Source organism: Gopherus evgoodei, chromosome 16 (genome assembly GCF_007399415.2).
Source record: "Gopherus evgoodei ecotype Sinaloan lineage chromosome 16, rGopEvg1_v1.p, whole genome shotgun sequence".
NCBI classification, from domain to species: Eukaryota; Metazoa; Chordata; order Testudines; family Testudinidae; genus Gopherus; species Gopherus evgoodei.
In genome coordinates this window covers 26642140-26655834 of record NC_044337.1, presented here as the reverse complement: position 1 = coordinate 26655834, position 13695 = coordinate 26642140, and the positions used below count along the sequence as shown (strand labels likewise).

The 13695-nt window shown below is 45.0% G+C and overlaps 1 protein-coding gene across 2 annotated transcripts in view; it reads right to left on the bottom strand.

The window, feature by feature from the left end:
• The window catches only part of GARNL3 (GTPase activating Rap/RanGAP domain like 3), a 159677-nt gene that overhangs the window by 7118 nt on the left and 138864 nt on the right, over positions 1-13695 (bottom strand). For both annotated transcript variants that reach the window (XM_030535650.1, XM_030535651.1), the window contains 4 exons: positions 8497-8563; positions 6482-6589; positions 5130-5248; positions 3619-3754 (listed from right to left, as the gene is read on the bottom strand). In XM_030535650.1, the coding sequence (XP_030391510.1) occupies positions 3619-3754; positions 5130-5248; positions 6482-6589; positions 8497-8563 (430 nt within the window). The remainder of the gene's footprint in view (positions 1-3618; positions 3755-5129; positions 5249-6481; positions 6590-8496; positions 8564-13695) is intronic.

The window sequence follows — 13695 nt, the reverse complement described above, 5'->3', positions numbered from 1 at the left end:
ATCGTGCAGCCAAAAAAACTTGACTTTATTGGGCATAAGGTCTATTCCTCAGTAGGACAACAATTCCGCATTACGAGTTACGAAGCCACACGGGCCAAATGTGATTCCCACTCACATCCAACATTGGCCCAATTCACTGAATTCCTCCTCCCGGATAAGCAGCAGGAATTCCAATCTCTAGTTTATGAGGGCACAGTGGATGCTGCCAACGCCGCGTCCCAGTCACTGGCCCCCGGTGACAGAGACTCCAGGTAGGCTCAATGATGAACAAACCTTTCTCCCAAATATGTCCAACTTTTTCAGCTCCTTATTTTTGGGAATAGCCTCCGGTTGTCCCTGTCTTTCCCGCTCATTGACAGAAGACACTACTAGCGAGTTCGGGGAAGGTGGGTATACAGGTATTTATACCCTTTAGCAAGGACATAGGACTTGCGCTCCGCCCACTTGGAAAATGGGGGTATAGATGCGGAAGTCTACCAGAGGGTCTTGGTAATCTTGGCCTCCCCCTCATGTACTAGCAGCATGATTCTAGCAAGTGTTACGGAGCTGAGGATGTTGAAGAGAATGTCCAGGGGCTCCTTTAGCTCCTCGGTTTCTAGTCCCAAGTTCGAGGCTACCCTCCTCAAAATCTCCTGATGAGCTGTGCCATTGTCCTGGGTGCCATAGGCGGGGGTCCCATGATGGCCTCACTGCGGGATGAGGAAGAGGATGTAGGTGCAGCAAGAGTCCCCACATCTATGACCTGCTCGGCATGGCCTTCTTCCCCATCTGTTGGACATGGGGGGTCACAGGCACAGCAGCCTCCATCTCAGGTGGGCAGGAGACCAAGGCAGAGAACTTGTCAAAGACTCCTGACACTGACTTATGCCTTTGGGGCGGCTGCGTGAATCACACAGGTTCCAAAGGTGCCACAGCACGGCCATTGATCCTGTGGCCATGGAAGTGCTGACAGGGAGTACCGGTGTTGCCACCTATCGGGGTTCCTGGTCCAACTCCAAGCCCAGGGATGGAGGGCCATATTCCGGAGACCGGGACCACACGAAGGCCGACCAGTCGTCTTGGTCCGGCTGTGTCCACCGCCACACTCTGAGTGGGATCTGTATGTGGGAGATAATCCACTGCGTCGAGATCCTGGTGACTGGCATCGGCATTTGGCTGATCCATGACGGTACCATGGCAATCTACACCAAGCAGTTCCCAACCGCTTTCAGCCTATAGAGCGGAAGCAGGAGTAAGAGAGTGACCAACGCCGCAATGACGAGTGTTGATGCTGGTATAGCAACCTCTGGCTATAGGCCGGTGACCGATACCAAGAGTCTTGATGGAGGTTTCCGCTACAGCGGCAGCAATCTGAAGGCGAGCAACACTCCCGGGATCAGGGTCGTGGGGATGAACGTGCCTCAGTAACTCTATACCATACCATCGGTGATTGAGGCGTTGAACCTGCAGAATGATGGCCAGAGCCTGGAGACCTGTGCCAAGGGCTCCAGTTGGTATGTAGCCCTATGTCTGAGGCGTGGTGGCTCTGCACAGGCGAGCGCTGGCGGAATGCTCCCTGACGTGGTGAGCAGTACCGTATTGATGGGGATTGAGGTGGTGGTCCAAGGGCAGGCTTACTCCTTGATGTGGGAGCTGCTGTAGCCAGTGTGGGCGGCACCAGGAGGGACAACTTTCCTGCGCTGCCTGTAGGGTCTCTGGGGTCAACGGCATTGCCAGGTGCCGGACTGTCATGCTACTGTCCGGGGTGGCCGGCACATTCCGGGATGGGCTAATCTGCTCAACTGAAGCTAGGGCCCAACTCCCACTTGGAAGCAATGAGCCACCATTCGTTGTGTCTAGGCTCGCCTCCTTCCCTCTCCTTGCCCTCCCAGTCTTCCTCTTTTTACTGCTTGGTGCCAGGGAGGTGGATTGTCATCTGTCTGATGATGGCACCCACGGGCCGCTCCGCACTGACACTATGGTGCTGGGTGTGGAGTCTGATCTCAGATGCTCCGGTGGTGTCAGCACTGACTCCATAAGGAGTGCTTCAAGTTGGATGTCCTACTCTTTCTTAGTGCGAGGCTTAAAGCTCTTGCAGATTCAACACCTGTCGCTGACATGAGATTCTCCCAAACACCTTAAACGACTGGTGTGTGTGGGGGTCACTGATGGGCATGGGTTTCTTACAGCAGTCACAGTTCTTAAAGCCCAGGGAGTGGGGCATGCTCCGTCCCAAGTCTAAGTCCCGTCTGGGACAACTAAAACACACTAAGGGAACTAATACTAGTTGATATAACTATGTACAATAGAAAGGTTTGGAATGAACAGTTCTACAGAAAAAAAGGTTTTCGGAAGCAAAGGAATGTACTATCACCATCACTGGTGATAAGAAGGAACTGAGAGTGGGGGAGAGCCAGTGGCGCCCCTTATACTACAGCATACACATGTCACTCCAGTGGGCGCCAGACCCAGTCCACTACGGATACCACTGAAGGAAAAACTTGTGGCACTGCTGCATGTGGTGAGCACACACACCTAACATGGAATGGACATGAGCAAGCACTTGAAGAACTAAAATTATTACTTTCCGTTTTTTTTCTATCACAGCTATATAGCAGCAGAAACATATTTAACTGAGCCAGAGAGATGTACAGCAGTGGCTCTCAACCTTTCCAGGACTACTGTACCTCTTTCAAAAGCCTGATTTGCTTTGAAACTCCCAAATTTCCCCTCACTTAACTACTTACTTACAAAAATCAGACATAAAAACACAAAAGTGTCATGGCACACTATTACTGAAAAATTGCTGACTTTCTCATTTTACCATGTAATTATAAAATAAATCAACTGTGATATAAATATTGTACTTACACTTCAGTGTATAATACATAGAGTAGTATAACCAAGTCATTGTCTGCATGAAATTTTAGTTTGACTTTGCTAGTGCTTTTTACATAGCCTGTTGTAAAGCTAGGCAAATGTCTAGATGAGTTGATGTACCCTCTGGAAGACCTCTGCGTACCTCCAGGGGTACTTGTACCCCTAGCTGAGAACCACTGGTGTACAGTGTGTGATATTGTTATTGGGCCCTTGTCATTTCATATTTATCCCCCCTACTGTTAATCCACTGATAGTGTCATATCTAAAGTGATATTGCAAGCTCTTTGGGGCTGGGGCTGCCTAATTACTATTTTCATTCTATAAAGAAACTGTAATACTCCCGCGGTGAAAAGAGCTGGGTGTTGGGAGGGTGTCTCAGTTCAGTTCTTAGTAGGTAACTGTCTCTTTTCTGAACCTCCCCCCATCATAACTGGCATCTTTGTTTGCAGTCTTATCCCAGAAAAATAGTTGTCAAAGATTCAGCAGGCCATTGAAACTGGATTCTCCTCCTCCTCTTCCTAGGAAAGGTCCCTCCAGAGCAGTGCTGAGGCAATATTGGCAGGAGGTGAAGTAGAGCAGGTGTGCACAGCCACTTCTATGGATGAATAGAAAATTTCGGTCTTCAGCCACGAGGGCTATCAATCCAAAATCTTTCACCATCTCCAAATTCATGAAACCAAAAGCCCAGAGGTATTGGAAACATGATAATTGCCAGAGTGATTCAAAGCCAACACACAACCAGCCCCAACAATACTTTACCTTCCGCTGAGGAAGAAGGAAATTCTGGCATTTCATGAGCTGTTGGAGTCTGAGGAGAACTGTTTGAACTAGTTTCCTTGGAACTGCTATTGGATGATCCACTTACTGTTCCAGTAGCTTTAAAATAAATATCTGACTGAAATGACAAATAACACACTGTTAGCACAGCAAGACTTCCCAGTTTATCATTGAGACTGTGCCCAAAGAGTTGTCCTTTAAATGGTGCAGCCACTGTATACAGATTTGCCAATGGAAAGACCTTAAAGACATCTGGAGCTGGCCCTGGGAGGATCACCCCAGAGTAAAAGAATCCTCTGGTGGTATACCGTTGGCAGAGCAGCCAGCTCCTACATGATCCCCCTACTTGCAGTTACAGAAAGTGGCATGGCCTGGGCTTTCCAGAGGGTTGTCAATTCCTGACTGGGCCCCTTGGCCCTGTTGGCAATCAGTGCACATTAGACAATGCACATTAGAATAGCCTGAAGGGCAAAGGTGACCAGCCCAGATGGCTCCAGGAATGGGAGAAGGTCAAAAACAGCACCGAGCCATATTGGCACACTCCTGCCCTCCCAGGTATGCTGTGTGCTCCTCAAATACAACTGAGGAACTGGACCAGAGTTCCAGGGTTTGGCTCAATAACCAACTGGTGTTCATATGAAGTTAGAAAATGTAGCCTAATCTTTCCTTTACTATCATTGCTCCTCATTACAAATAGAGAATTCTCCCTCCTCCTTTTCTGGTGCATCTATAAGGACTAAACACAAAACACACTGAGCCATCTTCATCCTTGAAATCACGGAATTACCCAAGGATGAAGTTGGCCTATTTGCACTTACTCCATGCACTCAGATCTGGTGACTCACCGAACCCCTTTACCCTTTATTCAATCAGAGGACTGTCAAGTGGAAAAGAGAAAGGAGTATTCCAAACTATGTAAAATGAAAGAAACTGGGAAAGACATTGGAAAAGGAGCATCTCTGGGTGAGCAATGGTAATATAAATGATAGTTTTCAGAGTAGCAGCTGTGCTAGTCTGTATTCGCAAGAAGAACAGGAGTACTTGTGGCACCTTAGAGACTAACACATTTATTTGAGCATAAGCTTTTGTGGGCTACAGCCTGAAGGGGGCTGTAGCCCACGAAAGCTTATGCTCAAATAAATGTCTTAGTCTCTAAGGTGCCACAAGAACTCCTATAAATGATAGTGTGCCCTTGGATTTGAGATTTATACTCAAAAAAGGAATATGTATGGTGACTGCAGCCAATGAAATGTGCAGTCTTGTGCTTCTTTAAGATCATACATCTATGTATACTGTTTCAAATTACAAATATAATCTGCACTCTAATTTGCTCATGTAGGATCAACTATTTTTGTGATTTTAATAGACTGTTCTGAAGGTGATTGTTTCCATTCTATGCTTGCACACTCAGAAATCTGTGTTACCAGGAACTGCACATACATATTGTAATGAGAGCTCACACAGGGGCCCAATACTGTTTTCCTATGTCTTACCCTTGATGCAACAAGTTGAAGTTCAGGCACCACAGCTGTGTGGACTAGGTTCCCATTCACCACTAATCGTATCTCTATGGAATCAGTAGTGAAAGCCAGGATATAAGGGAAAGCACAAACTGCAAGGGAAAAAGGGCTGCTATTACTGAGAACAATTATGAACATATATTTGTATCAGATGTTTTACAAAAGCACCTAGAGCTTTAAAAAGATTCTAGAAGTTTCCTGAAAATCTGACCTCCTCTAACATCTCCGCTCTCTAGTGTAAACATTTTAGAAGTTTTTAAACAGCCTCTAAAATGCTCATGGATGTCTAACTGCATAAAGCCTGTGTGACTGCCTGACTCTCCACGTTTAGCAGGGTGTAGATGAAATCTCTCAAACAGAGCAGAAGGAAATGAATGGGCTGAGGAGAACAAGAAAAAAAAGCCAATGATCTCAGAACTTTGTTTCTGCATGGAAAGAATCTGCCAAAGGCTCCTTGCTTTTCTAAACTGTCAAATGCAAAAATCTAGGTGAACTGGCACAGCCCTAGAACTGAGTGTGATATGGCTGCATTTCTGTAACAGCCACTGCTGCTCCCGTAGGGGCCAAGTACAATTCCAAACTGTAGAAGAGTGGTTATGTGCTCCTGCCCTGAGGGGTTTAAAAAGCAGCCCCCGACAGGGCTGCAGCTCTAAAAGCTGGGCTGATTGGGAAAGCAGCCGTAGCTGGGTCACACCCCAATCAGGCCACAGCTGGCCTGTATAAAAAGGCTGTGAGCCAGGAGCCCAAACAGTCTCCCTCTGCCTGTAGAGGGAGAAGGGCCTGGTTGCAGGGAGCTGGAGGCAGGCTACTTTAGTGGTGCAGGGCTGGGGAAAGGCAGAGGAGATGGGGAGCTCCAGCCTGGAAAGCCTCAGGCTACAGCCTAGCATAAAGCCAATAGGTACTGGGGGTTGCAGAGGCCAGCCTTGGGTAGGCCAAGGCAGCAGGTCCAAACCCAACCGTGCCAGTGATGAGTAGGCTGATACTGCAGTCTGCCCCAGGGCATGGGGCTAGACGATGACTGGCAGTAGCCTTATACTTAGGTGAAGTGGGAGTAGTGGGTGGGGGATCCCCAGGGAGGGGAGACCCTAAGACTGAGGGGTTACTACCAGGGGACAGCACCCCAGGTACAAGAGCACTGGGTCCGGGAGAGACACGGGGGCCGGAGGACAGGTGGATCACCAGCCTGCAGAGGGCACTCCAGGGCTGGAACGAGCTAATTTCTGAAAGTAACCAGCAGGAGGTGCCTTAGAGGTGAGTCTGCACCTCTACACAAACCAAATGAAGATGTTAAACCATCCTACTAGGTTACTACAGTCTTTTCTTACCAATGGCATAAGGAACCTGGTTCCAACTAAAGTGGAAGTCTGATGCCGATGTCTGGACCAAAGGAGTACCCTCATTATAGGGGCATACCTTTCTGTAGTAGCAGACATCTGTAACAAAAAACATCTGTTACCTCACACAGAAAATGACACAAATTGATATTAAATAAAATGGCTTAGAAAATTTGATATCTTCCCATACAGCTGTTAAACCCATAAGACCATTTACTGACTACAATTTTTAAAGGGAGGAAAAATGGGTAATATATACTATATTGTGTCTCATCTGTGGTAAAATCCGATTTTAAGTGTCTACTTTGATGTCAAAGCTATTGATAATTTATTTTACAATTGTAAGAATTTTACAATTCATTAATCTTTTATGAAATCATGTGTTTGCTTGTTTCTCGATCTTTCATTACTTTTCTGTGGCTAGAGACACAGGCAAGAAATGTTGTGAAGTTTACATCAATGGCACAGTATCTGTCAGCTAGCACGAAACACCCTTTAAGCAGTCATATATTAGCACAGTTCACACTCTCCAAAGACTGAAATGTACAGAGAAGGGAAACTTCCATATGAGGCCTGGGGGATATTAGACACAGAAGTTTTATTAATCAAATGACTTGTACACCCAGTCTCTCAGGAACTGCAGTGTTATTTTTACAATGGCTCAAATTCTATCATGGTTTTCCTGCACTGCATGTTTTTCCATCAGCAAGTGCTTCTACAGTACCTTCTTCTAATCATAAAACTAGTAATTTTCCAATACTAAAAAGCAAAAAGGAAAGAATAAAAGCTTACGTCAGCCAATACGAGGCAGGACTCCACTGACTGGCTTTTAAAATCTGGATTCATTGATTACTCAAAGAACATAATTATTGCAGTGATTATCCAATGTGACTATGAATCCCCATCTATTTCCCTAATTGCAGGATTTCTTTCAATTATGAATTATAAAAGCCAAGAATAATATGCTTAAAAATTATCAGTATATCTGCAAAGTCAAAGCTGAAATCAAGAAAATCACCACCTTTCTATGAGTATTACACACAACAGGGATTCTAGTAAAACAGAAAACCAGCTTACAAATCCCTATTCTTTTTATTTACTCTATTTACTTGGACTGAACTCTTGAATTTTGTCTGAAAGGATGCCATTGCTCCCTCACATGGCTAGCCTTTTGTATTAACAGGGACTTATATGGACTTCATTACTGTAATGTTTGAGCACCTCACAATTTTTGATGTATTTATCCTCACAACATCTCTGTGCTGTCAAGAAATGCTATAACATTCATTACAGATGGTGAACTGGACAGAGACTAAGGCCCAATTTCTTAAAGGTATTTAAGCATTGCTTCACTCAGAGTTGCAGTGCCTACTTAATTTAAGACCCCACGTCTCATTTTCAAAAGGAATTTTGGTAGTTGAGCCTAAATTCCATTGACTGTCAATGGGATTAGGCTCATAAGTGCCTGAACCCTTTTTGAAAATGACACTTAGGCTCCTAAATGAGGTAGGCATTGCAGTGTGGAGCATGGCAATACCTAAATACTTTTGAAAAGTTGAGGCCTAATTGTTTTGCCCAAGGTTACACAGGAAGTTTGTGGCGGAGCAAGAAATTGTATCAAAGTCTCAGGCCAGAGTCCTAATCACTGAATGGTTCATTAAAAGATCCTGAGGGGTTCAGACACTCTGGTAATGGGGTCATATAAGTGAGGTGATTATAATAATGGATATCTCACAGCTGACATTTTGGTGAGTAATTAACACCAGAGGTGGTTCTCCAAAATTGGGGAATTTCATTTGTACACCTGAAAACAGAAGCAGGTAGCTGATGTTTCTACATTCTGCACAGTTTGTCATAAAACAATAATGAAAATTATATTGAAAAACTGCTTAGCAATATGTAGAATCATATCCCACAGATAAACAGGACTGATACAAGCAGACTGATATAATTAATGTTTTTAAACTTCCTTTGCTATTGCCCGCATCAAATAAAACAACACTTACAGTTATAACACAACAGTAGACCAGCTTCACCATCTTCATATACATCAATAGCTGCAACAAAATTAACCTGCAATGATAATGGGTAAGGGTAGTGGGCAGACTGGATACTGAAGTTATTACAAACTGCTTTTGAGAAAAATGCAACACTTTGTACCAGAGTCAGTGGAGATACATTCCTGCAGCTCAGAACAAAATCTGTCCTTTTCAAGTGTAGCCTTCTGTAGCTATGCCTTTATTTGGCATTCATTGTAAATCCACTCTCAGTAAGGGATTCAATTAGTTTTCTAATCAATATTTTCTATAGTAACATTATAATGTAGTAATAGAACTTATTCGAAAACACAAATGTTTAGAAAAGGGAAGTTACTTACCCTTCATAATTGGAAATCTGTAGATTCTTCAAGATCTGTAGTCCCTATCTGTATTCCACTGTGCGCTGATGTGTCGGAGACTGGAGATTTCTAGCAAGCAGTGTCGGTCTGTGCCTACATAGTTGTTTCCCTCGGATTCCAGACTGAGGTCATAAAGGATGGTGCAGACTGATGCCCCTCCAGTTCCTCTTACTGCAGATCAGAGAAGATCCGAAGTAGAGGGGAATAAGGGCAGGTAGTGGAATACAGATAGGGACTACACATCTTGAAGAACTCCAGTTATGAAGACTACTTAAATTCCCTTGTTTCTTTGAGTGCTGGTCTCTGTGTGTATTCCACTGAGAGTGACTGACAAGCAGTACTCAGAGAAAAGGAGGATGCAGCTGGTATGGCTGCTTGCAGAACTTCTACCATAATGTCTCATGAATGTGTGGCTGGAACTCTCCATCACTGCCTGGCAAACGTCAAGCAGAGGTACTTGTTGGAGTAATGGTACTAAGGTTGCCTGTGCTCTTGTAGAGTGAGCCCATACCCTGTATGTGATAAGACAGTAGATAAAGTAGAACGCAGCCAGAGATCCACTTTGAGATCCTCTGGGAGGAAACAGCTTGTCCTTGGACTCATTCTGCTGCTGCCAGAAACAGCCTAGGTGACTGTGATTTGTTCTGTTCCCTGTAGGTAAAAGGCTACAGCTTGTCTCACATCATGGAGATGAAGTTTCCTTACTTTAATGGCTGTGTGGGCCTTCAGAAAGAACACAGGTAAGTGCATATTCTGGTTTATGTGAAATTCCTAAATTGATTTAAGGGTGAATTTCAAGTATAGCTGTAGTGAGATCTTGTCTTTATGAAATGTAGTATAAGGAGGGTCTGCCATTAGGGCCCCCAACTCGCTTATTTGTCTGGCTGAGATGATAGCAGCAAGATAGGGAATCTTCATAGATTGGTAAAGCATCAGGTTAAAAGGGTGGCACAGTGATTGTTGGAAGCACTAAATTAAGATCCCATTGAGGGGTTGGTTTAATTACTCGTTTCCACAAGCCAAAAAGAAATAAAATAACCCTGATCGTATCTTCCTGGACATTCCCTGATTACTTACATATTTGGAGTTTCAGATAAGTGGGGTTGAGGTATGATTCGATGCTTTTTCATACCTGGTTTTAAAGCTTTTCACAGCATAGCTTCAGCCCTGTCCCGCTCTGTCCCCTCTATCAGGAGAGCAACAACAGAGAAAGGGAAGTTTCCCCCCCCCTTCCAATTTTAAAAAGTTCTGGCCCTCCCACTGGCTCTTTGATCAGGTGCCCACTCTCTTTCTTTTACCTAGCCAGGGAGACTTTTTAACCCTTTACAGGTAAAGCAAGCAGAGAACAGCCACCAAGAGGGACTTTATAGCTAACTCGCTGGCTGGGTGTCCATAAATGGGAGCTACCTCTCCCCTTCATTTATCACAGAGTCCACTCTACTATTAATAAGGATGGTTTGAACATTCAGGGAACAAGAACATTTTAGAGCCGATGCCCATCCAAATACCAACCTATGAGATGAAGAATTCTCTTTTTCTTGAGTCAAGAGGTCTGGAAAGGAATTAATGCCGACTGGTGGTCAGGCTGACATGTGCAGGAGAACTGGAAACTAGAACCTCCTGGTCCATCTGGGCATGATGAAATTGACTCATGCTTTATCACCTCAGCTTCTATAATACTCAAGAAAGCGCTGGGACAGGTAGAAATGCGTAGTTTAGGTGGTCTGTCCAAGAAAGAAGGAAAGCAGTGCTGCTGGAGAATGGCCATGACCTTCCCTAGAAAAAAAAGTTACTAACCTTCGTAACTGTTGTTCTTTGAGATGTGTTGTAGGTATATGCACATCTCAAACACAGTCGCCACAACATTTTCCCTCAGTGGTATCTGTTGGGGTGGTTCAAGCCCTCTGGTGCTGCGTCCTCACAGCACCAGTATAAAGCCCCCAGCTGACCCTGCACCCCCCAGTTCCTTCTTTTTTGACTAGCTTCGATGTAGAGGGGTAAGAGGGCGGGTCATAGAATGGACATATGCAACACATCTTAAAGAACGGTTATGGAAGGTTAATAACAGTTTTTTCTTCTTTGAATGATTGCACATGTGCATTCCACTGTATGTGACTCCCCCAAGCAGTTGCGCAGGTGGTAGGATCGACGTTTATGGACATGCTGACTGCAACATTGCCCCTGGACTGTTGAGTGATGGCATAATGAAAAGAGAATGTGTGTACTGATGACCAAATCTCTGTTCTGCAAATGCTTGACTAGGGATTTGTGCTAGGAATGCCACTGATGATGCTTGCGATCTTGCGGAGTGAGCAGTTAGGTTAGCTGGTGGTGGAAAACCCGCCTGATCCTAACACATATGATCCAATATGAAATTCTCTGAGCAGAGGAAGGGAGACCCTTTATCCTGTCAGCTACTGCTATGAACAGTAAATTTACAAATGGTCTAGTCCCTTCTATGTAGAATACTAGGGCTCATCTAACATTCAATGAGGGAAGAACCTGCCCTTCCTTATTTGCATGTGGCGTCAGATAGAAAACAGGTAGGAAGTCTGCTTGATTGCTATGAATCTATGAAACCACCTTCGGGAGGAAACTAGGTGGGGCCATACCTGCACCGTATACTTAAAGGAGACTGCATACAGAGGTTCTGATATGAGGGCGCAGATCTCAGAGATCCTTCTGGCCACTAAGAAAGCCACCTTCCAGAGGTGGTATAATAAGGAGCATATTGCTAACAGCTCAAACAGGGGTCCCATAAGCTTCAATAAGACCAAGTTCAAGTGCCAGGGAAGAACTGTCTCTTGTACTTGGAGGAATACTCTTTCTAGGCCCTTGAAGAAAAGGATAGGCATTTCATGTAAAAAAAAAACAGACTGGTTATAAAGCTGATATTGGTGCAAGGTGAACCCTAACTCAGAAGATAGCTAAGTCTTGTTGCTTCAGGTGTAATAAATACTCAAGTATTTCCTAAGTAAGTAGCCCTAGTGGAGGGCTTCTTACTACTAATAGGACATGACGCACCTGCTGCAAATAAGCCTGATTTCCTGGATTTAGCCATGGAGATTCCAGGCCATCAGGTGAAGGAAGCTGTGTTTTGGGTGGAGTAGCTGACTATGGTCCTGAGAGATCAGGTCCAGGTGTAAAGGTAGCAGGACTGGAGCCACCACAGAGAGGCCTACCAGGGTGGCGAACCAACGTTGATAGGGCCATGTTAGGGCTATCAGAATGACCTGGTCCTGGTCCTGCTTGATCTTTAGTAGTACCTGTGCACAAGCGGAATGGGGGGGGGGGAAAGCGTAGTACAGGTGACCTGTCCATAGTAGCAGGAAGGCATCCGTGAGAGATACTGGACTATGGCCTTGTAGGGAGCGGAATTGGTGAATCCCTCACTGCTGGAAAACTTCCCTCATAATATCCAGGAGAAGGAACCACTCCTGGTGACTGGAGAAAGACTGGGGTAGAGTACCAGACACACTGCTGTCTCCTTGAAGTCACTGGTATACACAATCCCAAGGATTTAAGGGTTGCCCTAGAGTCCTTTAACCCATTAAGTTTCATGTCAGTCTGCTCCGAAAAGAGCAATGCTCCCTCGATAGGTAGGTCCTGAAGGATCTGTTGGACTTGCTGTGGGAGACCAGAAGACTGTAGCCTTGAACCCCTTCGCACGGCCACTACTGAAGCCATGGACTTGGCCACTGAATCCAGGGCAGCTTACAAGGAAGCCCTTGCTACTCATTTGCCCTCATCCACCAGCAAGGATAACTCTTGCCTTGCCTCTCGGGGGAGCAAGCTCTTGAACTTCTGCATGGAGTCCCACATGTTGAAGTCATATCTGCCCAGCAGTACCTGCTGATTTGTGACCCCAAGCTGCAATACTCCCCCCCCCCACCCCAGCAGTAGAATAAAACTTTCTACTAAATAAATCCAGTTCCTTGGAGTCCTTTGCTATAGGTGTTGCACCTTGATGACCCTGCCTTTCTCTTTCATTGGCAGTAGATACCATGAATGTACAAGAACTCATAACCTTGGAAGGGCAAAAAGTATTTTTTCTCAGCTCTTTTTGATGTAGGGGGAAGGGAAGTGGGGGTGTACAACAGGGCTCCTAATGGCCTCATTAAGAGACAGGACTACTTTTGATGAGCCTGCCATGGCTAAAATGTTAGATTATGGGAGGACACCTTCAGTACCTCCACCTGTATGCTTAAATTTAAGGCCACCCTGTAATGGTGCACCCTATACGGCTCTATGGAAATATGCTTATGAATGTATATATGTGACATAACTGGAATATATTTTATGCTACATATGCCATGTAACATCTCTGTAAAGGTTATGATCTACTGAATCTATTCATTCTATTTGTATGTATGTGTCATTGTTGTATTCGAAGTTATGAATATTGGCTGTGTACTTGCTTGACTTCTAAGTAGCCTTAGTAAAGCATTTGGTCAGCTTCTTGAGAAAGGAATGTGCAAACTAAGTGCCCAATCAAGAAATACTTAAAGGACAATGAATCTTGGAAGGCTTCAATCCACATAAGTCGTCTACCTGAGGACGGTTAGAGTAGCATGTAAACAATGGTGGCTACCTGTAAAAACTGAGTCATGCACAGACATATGACTTGCCCATGTGACTCCAAAACTCCATCTTGGAGCTGGACTTTGCATAGGAGAGAGGAGGAGGTCTCCACCCACAAGAGAAAGTCTATTTAAACTCCTGGGAGACCCCTCATTTTGTCTTCAGCTGGTTAAAGAGAAAGCCTCTCCACCCCCAAGGATACCTGAAAGAAACTGGAACAAAGGAC